The 14,935-nt window shown below is 36.5% G+C and overlaps 1 protein-coding gene across 1 annotated transcript in view; it reads right to left on the bottom strand.

Annotated features, from left to right (window-relative positions):
• Positions 1-304: 304 nt before the first annotated feature.
• Positions 305-14,935, bottom strand: part of LOC138064403 (phosphatidylinositol 3-kinase regulatory subunit alpha) — a 63,934-nt gene continuing 49,303 nt past the window's right edge. The window contains exons 8-16 of the mRNA XM_068926710.1: positions 11,317-11,419; positions 10,527-10,625; positions 10,221-10,401; positions 9,614-9,739; positions 8,441-8,583; positions 7,991-8,167; positions 7,819-7,887; positions 5,276-5,446; positions 305-4,819 (exon numbers count right to left, since the gene is read on the bottom strand). Of these exons, the coding sequence (XP_068782811.1) occupies positions 4,630-4,819; positions 5,276-5,446; positions 7,819-7,887; positions 7,991-8,167; positions 8,441-8,583; positions 9,614-9,739; positions 10,221-10,401; positions 10,527-10,625; positions 11,317-11,419 (1,259 nt within the window). The 3' untranslated portion in view covers positions 305-4,629. The remainder of the gene's footprint in view (positions 4,820-5,275; positions 5,447-7,818; positions 7,888-7,990; positions 8,168-8,440; positions 8,584-9,613; positions 9,740-10,220; positions 10,402-10,526; positions 10,626-11,316; positions 11,420-14,935) is intronic.

Genomic DNA, 14,935 nt, shown 5'->3' on the forward strand with positions numbered 1-14,935 from the left:
TTATCTGCAATGTAAAAGGGTAGATTTATAGATCATTAATATTGTACTGCTTTTGCAGGAGTATGAGAACTGTCATTTTGGCCCTATTCGGCATGAGCTTATTTTGGAGCTACTCAGCTACTCCATTCAGTTCAATATACAGGAGGGCTGTGACTCAGCTGAAATTGTTTGCTTTCTAGTTCCCTCTAAACGGGCATTTGGGTCTCATTTTTAAAGCAAGACACTCTTTTTTAAGCAGGAAGAGTCAGCAAAGGAGTCTGTTGAATAAACATATCAGTCCTTACTGAAGCCCCAACAACTGAAATGCAGTTTCAAAACAACCTTTATTCTGCTTGAAGACTTAGTACAATTTTTAAAGCAACTTAAAAACAAGACACAGCTCCATCAACTCTATAGCTTGAACAAAATTTCAAGGAGGCAAGTTTTCATTGTTGCCTTGTAAAGGCAATTTACAACCCACCTTACCCTCCACCTCCTCAAAGACCATTTTGAAACAAAGTAATCTCAATGTTTTAAACACATTTAACAGAACAGCTTTATTTTTAAAACAAGAATAAAAAAAAAAATAGCAGCATCTTGGGCAGCTAATGCAGTCTCATTAGGACAAGTGCAACGTAACGTTACCAACTCACACAGTCCAGTTTAGTCTTCTACTGCAGTAAATACATGATTATTCTACATAAAATGTTGCATTTTGGAACCTTGTCCCATGGGAGGCATTGTGCTTTGAGCTGCCCATTTCTAAAGTGACCCTGAAAAAAATAATATCAGGTTTCACTTTCCCAACTTAATAACATGCATAGCAAAAGCACTGTGTGAAAATCGGCAGAAGTTTTCCCCATTAGAAGCATCTGAAGGTTTTCCCAAGCATTATTATTTCATTGCCAATTACAAGACAAAGCCATTTCTTTACTACAGAACAGTTGACACCAAATAGAAAATTTGAAGATTTGGTTTTACAGATTGTTTGACAAGATTTCTTAGATAAGTGAACCATACAGTCAAGCTTTAAAAAGAAAAAAAAAAGCACAGAAACTTAGCCTTTTAGTTGCTTTTGGAAACATGCTGCACACACCAAGATCTAGTGTGTATGTGCATGTGTGCAACCAAAGCTAATGATGTCACTTACTGAAGTCAGCAAAAAGATTATGTTTGGTGCAAATGGGCCTATATTAGGATCTATTAATACATACACATGGCATGTGTGTGTGCTTACGCACACAAACACGCACACCCCCAAACCTTCACGTTCAAATTTCAAATTAAAAAGAAATCAAAAACTCGCATGATTTTTCCTCATATTGCTTGGGAGTGCTAGGTTCTCTGTGCTGTGTGTCATACCTTTCAAAAGCCTTGTGAAAGTGCTGCTGCAGGACAGCATAACTCAGGGATTTAGAATAAAATAAAAAAATCCCCAGACCAAAAAACCAAACTAAACCAAATCCCACTCCTGAACCACATTAGATGGAAACACTATATATCAATAGAAATACAGAAAAGCACCACGTTTCTTCAGTGATATTCACCTGTTTTTTTTTTTTCCCTGATAAATAGTCTGTTTTAGATCAAATCAAAACTGAAGTGAGCAATATGGTATATTAAGGAAAAACAGCTCCGCAGTGGACAGGGCCTTTGGCAGGATGCGGTGCTGTGCGTTGTGGAAGAAGGGAAATGCAGAGGCCACCCAATGCCTGGGTACCACACAAGTCCCTCGCATGCCCACTCTGAGGGTTTAAGTGATCCTTGTGCATTGCACGGACCCTGCACAGGCAGGACTTGAGACTCTCTAAACACTAATCCTTGCAACGCAGTGCTTGACTCACTGTTTCTTATGGAAGAAAAGCAAGTGCCAAATTTGCAAAAACACTAGTTTTTCTTCGCTACAACCACAGATGAAGTGAAGCAGTATGGCATGACAGAAGAACAAACGGTATCCCATAATAGGCTGGGCATGCTAAAAATTTAGATCCAAACTTAGATCCAAAACTACCATAAAATTTCTTGAGAAATATTAAGTGAAACATCAATTCCAATTGCGTACAATTTTCCTATAGAGAAAAAAGTACAATTTTATGCTTAAAATTTCAAAAATTAATATACATCAGAGGAATACTTTGGATTGCTACAGGTGTTAAATTGTTGTATATTGAACTAATTTGTAACTTTAAGCCCAGCAGTATGACCGTCACACTAGAATAACTGTTGGTGCCTGTAATAGTAGAAGAAAGTTACTAGAAAACCAAATTCACATGCTCCTATCCTGAGACACCTGACTGGGGGAGAATGAGAAAGGGAAGGGATGAAGACCAAAATTCTATCCAAAAAAATTCACAATAATTTTTAAAGTGATGACTTATCTTGATACTTTAATGTTGATTGAATCTTGTTTCCTGATATAAGTTTCAGTAAGAAAATACATCTACAGGAAAGCAAGAACAATCCACCAAAAATAGCACAAAATCCAAATAAAAACAAAAGCCTTACAGCATCAGAAATGAAGGGATAACGTAAAAATTAAGAGATAACATAAAAACTATTGGTGACTGGCAAATTTCCTATTATTTCCAATAGCTTAATAAGTACTGCATACTTTGTCTTAAAACATATATTTCTAAAACGGAGCTATTATGAGAGAACTCCGTGGGTCTTACTCCTTTGATTGTGTATGCAACTGCCTTTAATAGTAATGGGTTTTCCCTTTGCATCTCAAGGGAAGAATAAACTCTTATCTTCATTTAGTCAAAACTTTTCCAAGATTTCTCTGAATATCATTACTTTATTAGTTTGTAATGTGTGAATTTACTCAGTATGGTTAAGGAAATTAATAACCATTTCAAGCCACCCACAGTGAATAGCCCCAGAATTCCTAATAAGTTTGTGTTAGTGGGATTCATATATTTGTTTCCTTTAACAGAACCACAATTCTGTAAGTCTTTGGTGCCTGAATGGTAAAAGTGTTCACTTTGATATTGCCTCAGTCCATAAGCTTAAGAAAATAAATCCAGAATGTTAACTTTGACAGCCTGATGATATTTTTAAAACAAAGGTTTTCCAATTGTAATTAGCTCTATGTTGTATCTAATTGTTCTGAGCAAAGGAAAGCGCTTTTTTCACAACACTAATACAAAAAAAAAAAAAAATCCTAGGCAACAGTTTAGAGAAACTTCCTTCATATGAAATGAAAATATCTTGACATGCTAACAAAAATTCTGCCACAGTAGGTCAAGATGTGATTTATTTACTATGAAGAGCAGATTCACTCTGAAATTCAAACTCTCTCTCCTCATAGCCAAATTTTCCTTTGTTTTTTCTGCAGTCACTATCAGAAAAGGATATACAACTTTTCCTCTTCCAAATACAAAGACAATCAAGACAGAAGTTCAAAATGCTTCATGAAGCAAACATAGCACGGTACCGTATTCTAAGGATATCTCTGAAACAATATTGTTGGACTCAATGATATTTTGTAATGTTCATATATTTTTATTGAATAAAGCAGCTTTGAAGCTTATCAGGCACTGCCCAACAAAATATTTAGTCAAAAAAAAATTATGAACTTTTTAAACTTGGAGCTAGTAGCTCAATATTCTATACAAAGAAAATTGTAAAATATTTCATAGTTTTAATTCTGAAGCCAACTCTTGCTGGCTTCCTGTACATTTCTTTTTAAAAAAACAAACAACAAAATGAATAACAAAAAATTATCATCAGGAAAAATATTCTCAGGCAAAAGAAAGAAAGAAAGAAAAAGAAAGCAAGGAAAGAAGAAAGAAAAACAAGCTTAACCTGTAGATATGCTTGAGACAGGACTAAAGCCTAAAGAAAATTTAGTATTGCATAGCACGGTCTAAGGATTCAGCTTTCAGCAAACAGAAAAGGGAAAAGAGAAGCAGTTTGGTATTGATAGTTTCCATCAATGATAGTTAGTCATCCAATACTATTTACATTATTATATACTGTATGCCATTGAAAGTCCTGTTTTCTTCAGTCTTAAATATATTCTTAAAACAGGGTTTTTAAATGTCTAAACAAAACACTTCCTGGCACTTCGCTATTACGATTCCTCTGAACAACATACTGTAACTGAAGTCCTTTTAAAGTGTCCCTTATAAATGAAAGTGCCGTTCTGCTACATATCTTTCACCAGAATCCAAAAAATCCACAATGCGTTGTGTCTGGATCCACTGAGTGCAGCAACACCAAATCCAAACCAGGTCGCGACCAAGACATTCCGATAATCAGATCACAAAGACCTCTTACACCTGAGGTCCGCAGAATCCAACGTTCTAGCTGGTAAAGCTTCAGAAGTGGTCGTAAACAAGCACCATGGTTAAAGGCCTCTATGTCCCTGCAGGGAGATCAGGTTAGGATTTCTCTCTCTTGTGTTTTTCTTTTCTTAATTAAAAAAAAGCACTTCAGATTAGAAACATACGTTCACAGCTTAATACTGTGATCTCTCCCACTGCAGTTGTGAAGAAAAGCTCTAGTCCCATCTGAAGACAGATAGCTTTGATACTGCAGCTCAAATTCTTGAGTAAGGCTGAAAGGAGCCTTCTCTCTCCAGAGGCCTCAGTGTTGTCAAATCTTTTCTTTAGAAAAAAAACCAAACAACCCAGAGTATTAAGATCTTCATCGCCTCTGCTGTGCATATACTGGGTAGGCTAGTGTGACATTGAGAGAGTCATTGTGCTGCACAAGTGATGTATGTTGATAATGTAGCACCAGTTCTTTGAGTGAGTTGTACAAGTTATATGGCTCTGCAAATCCATACCCAGTAGGTGTTTTGTTTATCACACAGTGCTTTACCTCTCCATCCACCCTAAAAAGGAAAACGAAAAGCAATTTTTAGTTTGACAGCAAAGTTTAGCTAGAAGATAAGGTATTAGCAAAAAATCTTCCAATGCTAGTCACTACATAGAATTCCTGTCTTCTGTACTGGGATAGTGGTAAAAGCTTAGGTTTAACCAAAATTCCCAGATGTTGTGTTAGCTTTGGAAGGCAGTAGACAGGCAGGACGCTGCAGCTGCACATAAAGGAGATATTCCATGCTCTAATTTCCCTTCCTCTCCATGAGGCTTATCTGTGGGAGTGCCACAGGTTTCATCTATGTAGGAAAGGGAAGAGTAGCAACAAAAGTAGGTGGCCTCAGGGCTTGGTAGTCTGTTTCTAAGCCCAAAGATCCAATGGGATCCATGCATATGCAAGTACACATCTGCCCCTTGCTCAAGGTAGGCCTCAAACGATGATTGCACCATTCACAAATTAGGGTACGTACACAACAGAGCAAGCATAGCAGCCTTGTTTGCTGCTCTCTCGAACAAGGAACGTTCCATCTCGCTTTCCTCGCAGCAGATTTTCAGCTTGGCTTCTATTGATATTTCCCACATTCCATGTTCTCTCATCATGATGGGGTAAGTCCTCATCATCTTCTACCATAGAGTATTGGCTGTTGAAATATGACAAAATACATTTATGAAACATATTACAGAGCAAAAACCAAGAGCAAACTACTTCCCCCTTCACACTACTTGAAAAAGAAGTAAGTGAATGGCTAGTAGGATGCTTCCCTGGTAAAACCATGGATGTAAACCATGTAATACTGCAACACTTCAACTGCTGAGTAAAAATAAAATATAAGTTCTGGTCCTTGTTTCTTTTAAAAATACTCATGTAAATCTGAAGAAGGAAATAAAAGGATGCTGTGTTATCTTTCAGAATCTACTGTGAGAACTTTAGTACTTCTACTGTTGCTCGCTGTTTTGGTAAATAGCAAGCCCAGTGAAATCAATACCTTCTGAGTCAGCTTCATTTCCAAAGATCAGAATACTTGGTCAGCAGTGAAAAATAATGCAGTATATCGACTACAGCTGCTGCTTGGGAATGCTATGAGCAGTCGTACAGGTAGACAGATTAGCTACTCATAGAGGAGATGGCTGTGTGGAAAGGGTGAAATAATAGAGTGGTATCTCTCCTTATAACCAAATTATGAGAAGAGCATATAATGAAGAGTTTTCTCTTCCAAAGCAGCCACTGACTATAAAGAATATTCAGAGCTATATGGACAAGCTACAGATTGTCATGAAAAAAGACGTCTCCAGATTGATTGTGTGGACAGCAGTGACATTCTGCAGCTCCAGAACTCTCTACTTGTCCAGTAGCCTATACTGGTGCACTCTTCCTCTCCAGCTCAGCTTGTAACCGATGTGTGTTTGGCAAATATATTCATTTCTCTTTTTGATAGGTATTTAATCAGTCTTTGTTCCTCTAAGAAAACATGACTTCCCACTCATACACAGCTCTGTCTTTCTGAAGATTCTCAAAATAGTCTACACAAATCAGCAATCTCACACGGAATTCAATTTTTCAGAAAGAGGAGAGTGTTCTTTTGTTTCATGTGACACTCCATCTAGCTCCTTTATCCCATCATACCCCTTTGTCCTGCAAGATAATCAAATGTGTTCAGTAGTGACTGTCTTCAACCAGCACCTAAAGAAAAGGATTCCTATTTTCTTCTACTGCTCCCTATACTGATTTTATCTGCTTTATAACGTTAGAAAACAGTCACGTTCCAAAAGTTTAATTTGTTAGCAGAAACCTGAATACATATCAGATTCACTGGCAAGGACAGTCACAGAGTTAAAGAAAAGAATGATTTTCTTTAAACAGATTCACTTACTAGTTTGATGCAATGTTAAAACAATGGCCTGGCATTACTCTTTCTGTTCAGTTGTTCGGTGATAGGAATACCAAGTGGAAACAGGTGCCTACATATTCTCCATTGTATCATCTTTGATCTGTGCTAGCACTGGCTGAATAACATGGCTTCAAAACGTCTGTGCCATTTTTATCCCTTGCTTCTACCAATGCAGCCACAGCAGAGACGCACAATTTCCAGGATAACAGTAGGAGACTCAGCAAGCAAACCAAATTAAAATAGACCACTAACATGGACAAGGCTAGAATGCAAACTCACAAAACAGTCATTGTCAATCTGGTTTTTTTGCTAAATGTCACTGAGCCAGGCAGTGTAAAAAGCATGCAGAGGAAGCTGTACAGGTGACAATGTTGATATGGATTTTCACTCAGATCATTGTGTTTTTTATATTATTTCATTTCTTCTCTGTTTAGTATTTTAAATTGTGAATTCAAGTCACTTTTGATATTATTTTATGGTTTGCATTTGGTTACATTTGGCCTACATTCTCACCAACTGGATGCCTTTTGCTTTTTGTCCAGGAATTAGGTGATAAATATTCAGTGGCCAAGCCCAAGTCAAAAACATAAATGAAACTGAACTGCTCAAATGACAGAATACTATCCTGCTACTTCCCAGAAAATTAATCAGATCACAAACCAGAGAAGGACCGCTCCTCAACATAAAAATTTTATCATCTCTGATACCACTGTGATATAATAATCTGGTACCACTATACCGCTCCATGATACCAACACTTGAACTTTGGAAAGAGCCTGCCTGTGCCTGAGGCCTTCCGAACATTTATTCATCCATGTAACACCCCTCCAAGATACTAACAGCTTATGATCTTTACTTTACTGGTAAGAATAAAGACTCTGGTTAGGCTCCAGGGCTTTGCTATAGTCACCTGATTATGTACCTCTCTGAACGATAGCAGAGTAGGGGGTGAGATAAAGTCCTTTCTAATACTTGCGTTACGTAGGCTGCCATGTGTTAACAATGTTCACTGTTAACTTGGCTTGAGATTTCCTCTATGTGGTCCTGGAATTAAATATGCTTTATCTCATTATTGTGTAAGATGAATCAAAATACCAGGAATATTTAAATCTTTTAATACTCACTCTTCCGTATTTTCATTGCCCAGCCATTCATTTAGCTTCTTTTGCCGAACACCTTTTTGAGTCAGCCACCTGCACAGTAATTACAAATAAAAATAATTGTTATTCACAGAAGTTAGATGTCAATAAAAACAAACTTAAAAAAATATTTTTATTAATTCATAATGGTACTTACATCAAATACTGGTCTCTTGTCTTCCTCAGCTGTATGAGGTCTGGCTTAATGCTGTTCATACGCTTGTCTATTTCTCTATATTCAGCTGCCTGCTTCTTTAAATCCTCTTCTAATCTTCGTCGGCTGTCCACAATTTCACTTATTCGAGACTTCAATTTTTCATAGTTGTGCATAATTCTGAATGAAATAATTTGGTAGGTTATACTCTCATGAGGTCTTATTCACAAATTTATCTGCTGTTTTCTCATATAGATATTTAAGAGAACGGATTATTTCTCTAGATGTAGGTACACGTTTTGCAAGCTCACATCTACCCTAGTTAAGGCTTGCTTAGCTTACACCTGAATAACTGTAAACTTGCCAACGTGCTTTAGTTTTAGGTAGATCTATACTTGGCATTCTTTCTTTCCTCAAAAACACACAATCTGAAGTGCAAATACAAATACTGACCTTTGTATTTCCTTCTCATTTCCTTCACGTTTAAATTTTTCAATGTATTCCTTACTGTATCTTTCTTGTGTCTGGCACTGCTCTTCAAATATTTTTATCGTTTCATTAAATGCTTCAATAGCTGTTCTTTTCATTTGAATTTCCTGCAAATAAAATAACTGTTATTACAGTTCCTATCAAACAGAGAGGATGATTTATTGGCCTCTATCACAGAAAGACTTCAGTATATTGTAACAGAATGGCTTAAATCTCTTTACCAAGAATGCATTCTGTCTGCAGAGCCTCACAAAACACAGAAAAGAGGCCTGTACAAACTGCTAACTGATGAGGCTTTCCAAGAAAGGCAAACTGCTAGACAAAGGCCTAGTTTCAAAACTTGTTTTATATACATAAGTTTTATTTGTGATGACTGGAGGCTTATGGCACTGCACTTTGCCCTTTGTACTAACTAATGTCCTTAAAAGTATAGCTGCATTTCTAAAATAGAATTATAAGATATAGGGCTGGACAGACCTCAAGAATTCATCTAGTCTGTCCTCCTGCCCCTACATAGCTAGATGTAACCTAAGTCTTTAAGGCAACTTTCAGGTTGCCTGCACCTTGCTTCAGCATTTTCAGGCATATTTCCTGTACATTGTAGGAAGCCATCTTGATCGTGGGGCTGTAAAACAGCACTAATTCCACTGGCTGGCACTTCAAGACCCGGTTAATTATTGGTTAAGATGAAAGAAGCATAAAGGCAGCTTTTCAGTCCTGCACTGTATCTACACGTCATCTCTCCACTCTGTGTAGACGAAATCAGTCCCTTCAAAAACTAAGAATAAAATACAATGATCCCTTGCAGATACGTCTCGAAGACCTGAGCTTGATTCGATGAGGTCAGTGTGCAGAAGTGTTGCTAAATCAAGGGAGTTCTGAGCTTGCTTTGGACGCAGGTGTCAGACTTAAGCATGGGGTTAGGTTGCAGGTGGTGACGGTTAAAACATGAGTAAGCAATTCCATTATACTGAGCAAGCACATCAAGCACTTTTCCTCTTTTGGGTGGTTGTAGCGGCAGAGGAAGGGAGGAGGAGAAGGCAGCTATCAAAGATGGCAGTATGAATTTACAGTAATATTCTTCTAAATCCACAGAAGATAACCTCCACTCTCTGTCTGGTTTCAAACATAGCTCACCTGAGATGTTCTTGTATAGTCTTCATAGAGTCTGTCATATTCTCGGCTTTTTTCTTGGAACTGGGTATTATATTCATGTAATTTCTTCCCCACTGCTTCAATACTGTCCTCTTTCACCACTTGATCCTGGGAGGATGAGAAAAAGGAAATATATTCAATAGAGAAGCAATTACACTGCAAAGATTTTCTGGATAAAACTGCTTAAAAATTCCCAGATATTTTACATGGGAAATGTGTTATCTGTCCTATCAATATGGAGCTATTACATACTATATGCATATAATATGCAAATCAAAAACAAAATGAATAATAAAAACAATTTTGCATTGCAAACATGCAGCTTTGTACTGAAAATTATATATTTCATTGCCAATGAGTGGGAAATTTATTAATATAATAAGTTTATTTCTTAATGATGTGTCTGCAATATTTAAAGTTGTAATTATTTATTTGCAATTTGTGGTTTTTTTTTTTTTAAATCTAGCTTTATATCCACTTTATTCTTTCTAATACTAACAGATGTGAGTTTCTTTATAATCAATGACTCCTCAGGCTGTAATAATTTCTCTGTATTTAAGTGGAACACAAAGAAAATAAACCAAATTACCTGCTGGTACTTAGATACTGGATAGAGTAATTTTACATCCAGTTTAGGATTGTACTGGGCTAGAGATTCATTCCGGTAGTGGTTTATTAGCTCAACCACAGAGTTGAAAGTTAATGGGTCAGAAAAGCCGTATTTCCCATCTCGGTGAAATATTTTGATTAATTTGTTATTTCCTCCTTTCCTGCAAATTAAGTTTGTTGAAAAGTTAGGCATACTTCAAATACTATTGCATAAAGAACGTGGTACTGGAGATTCAGTACTGCATGTATACTGTCAAGTATTACAGACCTAATGTAACTATCTTACCTTAGTGTAAGTGTGTAGTCCCCATGCATTTTGGTTGAAGCATCTCGTACCAAAAAGGTACCATCAGCAGTGTCTCGAAGCTTCTCATTTACTTCTTCTCTAAAATGAAAGCAAAAGTAACCATTTCAGCTACTTCTCACTCATTTCTTCTCATACTGTGCTCTAATTTCTTCTCTTTTAAAATAACTGCTTTTTTTTTAAGAGCCTTCTTGATCTCCATATGAACAAAAGCTGTTGATTAATAGCCTATTTAATATTACTAGGGAACAAATGGAATTAAAAAATGGTATCTTCAATATCCTCTTACTGCTGGAACAAAACAATATTCATGCAAAAGTCCTTCTGCTTGTTCATACAAGCCTGAGCAATTGGAGAAGCAAGTGCTGGTCTAATGTACCTATATATAGTACAGTTAAAAATGTTGCTAATATATGGCACTTGTTAGTCTGGCTTATTAACTATTGTGGCTGGAGCTGAGGTTCGCGATGAAAGAAAAGAAGAAAATACTTATTTCTTGGTATTGTCCTTTCATGCTAGCATTTCACACAGTTGTCTTAAAATAATACAACAAGCACCAAATCATTTTACATATTACATTCTAATTGACTGCCAGTAACTTTTTAGTCATGTTTGGAACAAAACCAGCTGTGATATGTTTGTGTTGGAAAATATCCTAAAATTGGCTCTTAGAACTACGATTTTTCCATACTTAAACGGAATACATATATAAAAAATAACATAGCAAGAATATAAAGCAAATATAAGAAATACACATCTTGAGCTGATTTACCTTGAAATATCTCCCCAGTACCATTCAGCATCTTGTAATGACATGTTGTTATTCATACCGTTGTTAGTTACAGTATTAGGTTTTGGTGGCTTAGGCGGCAGTGCTGCAGATGAAAGGACAAAAAAGTTGATTATAACTCATTGAAAACCTGCCTGTATATACCTTGGAACTATACACTAGTACATGAATGAGAAAAAATGAATGGTTATGAAATTCAGCTTTCTATCACTAACAGTCTTTAAAAGTGCTAGGAGAATCAAGATATTTTACTGGAAATAATATCATTCAACAAGAAAAATGTACTGTTTCAGAAAGTATGTTACTCTTGCAATAACATATTTTAAGCAAACTAACACTATACCTTCCCCCACCAGTCAAGAAAGCATTTGGAAAAAAAAATCCGAAGTTTGTTTTTACCTGCTTCCACTGAAGTGAATATAAATAGTAAAACAGGTAAAGTTTCTTTTTTTCCTCCTCTGTAACGATCTTAGAGGAATGTTGCTATTTTCTCATCTAGGAGCTAGGTAATAAAAAACGCAAACCCACAGCAATACTGTACATTTTAGAAGAATTGGGTTTCTCTGATCCTCAGCATTTTGTGCAATGATTTGCTGCAAACCACTTTAAGAAACCCATCTGTGACCCATATATCCATTGTGTTAATCTTAGTATTCTACAGAATAAATTGTGTTCCAAATGCCAGTACTGATTAAAAACCACATCCCCTTTTCTCAATGTCAAAGCTGCATACAGATACCAGTGGGTGCCAGAGAAGATACTGCAGCACTCCTGGCTTACTAGCAAGGGGGACTACATTGGAATCAGGATTAAAAACCAATCCAGCTCTTTTAGTTCTCTAGTTAGTACAACATTTGTTACGAACGTGCCTCTATGTATAATATGACCAGCTACAAAAGACAGAATTGCAATGAATGACAAGACAGCTTAATATTTGTAATACCACATGATAAAATGATGCGATATCAGGAATTCAATTAATATTGCTAGATTTTAAAATCCGTTTTTCCTAAAACAATCCAAAACAATGATTTGTAATCACTGTTTGAGGAAATACAAATGTCATTACAGCATCTCTTTTTAGCCACAATGTGGAGCAGACATAGCAAAAATAATAATAAAAGAAACGCAACATTCTTAGAATATGATAGCAGAGCTAGAGCTACATATGACAGAAAAAAATCAAAACAGAAACAGGTCAATTCAGGAAAAATTCAATTAAGTAAGCAGACAGGTATTTCTACAGGTTACGATTCTAATTACTATAACCATGCACGAAATCACAATTTAATTCTAATCTATGAAGGAAAAAAAAGAAAAAGGAAAACTATTTGTATCAATTACATAGTAAATATATCTTAAATATCCACTAAGGATTTTTCAGCAGCTATCATAAAGACCAAAATGAATTAGCCTTCCATAATAAGACTGCAGTTTTACCTGGTGGATCCATTTCTATGTAAAACATCAAGTCTGTGCCACAATTTATATCTGTCTTAGGATAGTCTATATCCAGTTCTTCCATATTCCAAACAGTATTGTACATTTGTATGAGTTTCACTGAGTAAGCTCAGATATAAGAAAAGAGTCAGGCTCCCTTTGTAATGGTGTCTTGGAATTCATTTTAAAACCTATAAGGGGCTGCACTGTAACCTATTACATCATAATCCTCAGCCAATCATGTCAAAATAATGTCACCAGACCACTCCTGTTTCATCATTTTGTTCTACATTAATCTTAAAACAATTTCGGTTTCAGAAAGAATCTACATGTAGCCGAACTGCAATATAAACCTGGTATTACAAGCAGAAAGGCTGAGCGGGCTCCCCTTACACACATCTCCGTTTCATTTTCCTGACTCTCTGCTGCATGGTACAGTCCAGTCCTGGCAGGATGACAAAAGGCTGATATGCTGCAGCACGTAGCTTTCGCACACACACGCACGCAACACATGCACACTCACACACAGTGGAGCTCCGCTTATAGCTAGGTAGGTCACTTCTCAGTTTCATTATGCTGCTCAGATGCCTGAAGCTTATCCCATGCAAAAAGCTTTAATAAGCATGTGCACCCACTGGATATATAAAAAAATGGGAAAGGGAATAAGAGCTTGACTCCGTGTGTGTGTATATATCTGTTTTACACGTACATACACACATATAGCCACATAATGAAATATTGTTTTTAAACTTCACAAATTTCTTTAGTTTTACAGACACAAAGGTCTGATGCATTTGATATTATCATATAAAACATACTTATTGCAGAGATGTCTTTTCTCTCTGTATCATTCTGTAATGCAATACAATAGTAATCATCTGTATTAACTAGTTTTGAAATCTAAAAATCAAATATTGTAATCTTGCATTCAGGATGTTACTGAGACTTTCCTAAAGCATGGAAGAAAATCAGAACTGAGAAAGACCTTGAAAAATGATTTTGGTGAACATAAAAAGCCAGACTGTCAGGATACAAGATTTAGTCTGCCTTTTCACACTGTTTCTCTACCCTATTCTCTTTGAGATATTTATCATGTTAATTGTTTTTAAAAGCAAGAGTCCTTGTCAATGTCTTCTTCCTAACTTGAGTTTATGTCATCAGTATCCTCCTACTGTTTAGAAATATTCCTTCTCAATCACCCCCCATCACTGGCTGTAACCCTCAGACCTCTTGGAAGAAACATGCGCAGAATATACTATTAATTCCAGAGCAATCTGAACGCGTTATATTCACTATAATCTATGGGGGCAGAAAACCAATGCCAAAAGTAACCACAACAAAAAGTAACTGTAGCAGCTCTCAGAGCCTACATCATAAGAAATCTTGGTGCAGCTGAAATGTGCTCTATCATACAAATACTTATTAAGAAATTAACACAATTTATACCCTTTCAAAATATTTCACACATTATCTATCCTCCCTCTGTGTCCCTCACTAGCTCATCCACTTTAGACAAGCATTGACATGTAAGATCATGGCTGGAGTACCAACAGCAACAAAAACATACATGCTAGTTTGCCTATATGTTAAGCCTAAATTCATTTTCCCCTCCCTGTTTAGGTAGACATGTTCCAAAGATTCCTTCCATTTCCAAAGAGTAATAAGATACTTAGGATCACTCCAGACACAAGTCCAAACACTGAACTTGAAGGTTTAGCCCACCTGCTACCCAAACACTTGAGTTGCCATGGTTAATTACTTAAATTAGGTTATTAAAGATTTCTGACAAAGACTATATTGCTGCATTTAAGTTTAACGGGGGATCAGTAAGATTTATTTATTCCATCGAATAAAGGCTTTCAGGAAAAAATAAGTCTCCAGGGTTTCACTGGTGGCCAAATTCTGAACTGCCCACACTTGTATAATTAGGTTACTGCTCAGCTCAAACTAGCCCAGCTTGCGGGCAGGAAAAGGCAGGAGACGGATAGGTGATTTTCCATTGCCTCTGTATAACCTGGAGAGGTACTGAGGCACTTGACTTTCTTTCACGTATCTAAAGACCATGAAATCTCTGCCTGGTAATCAGTTACAGTAAAGTACTTCCACAAGGTGATGAAGAAAGCACACAGAAATTCAAAATCACTTACTTTGTAAATTATGC

This window comes from Struthio camelus, chromosome Z (genome assembly GCF_040807025.1).
Source record: "Struthio camelus isolate bStrCam1 chromosome Z, bStrCam1.hap1, whole genome shotgun sequence".
NCBI lineage: Eukaryota > Metazoa > Chordata > Aves > Struthioniformes > Struthionidae > Struthio > Struthio camelus.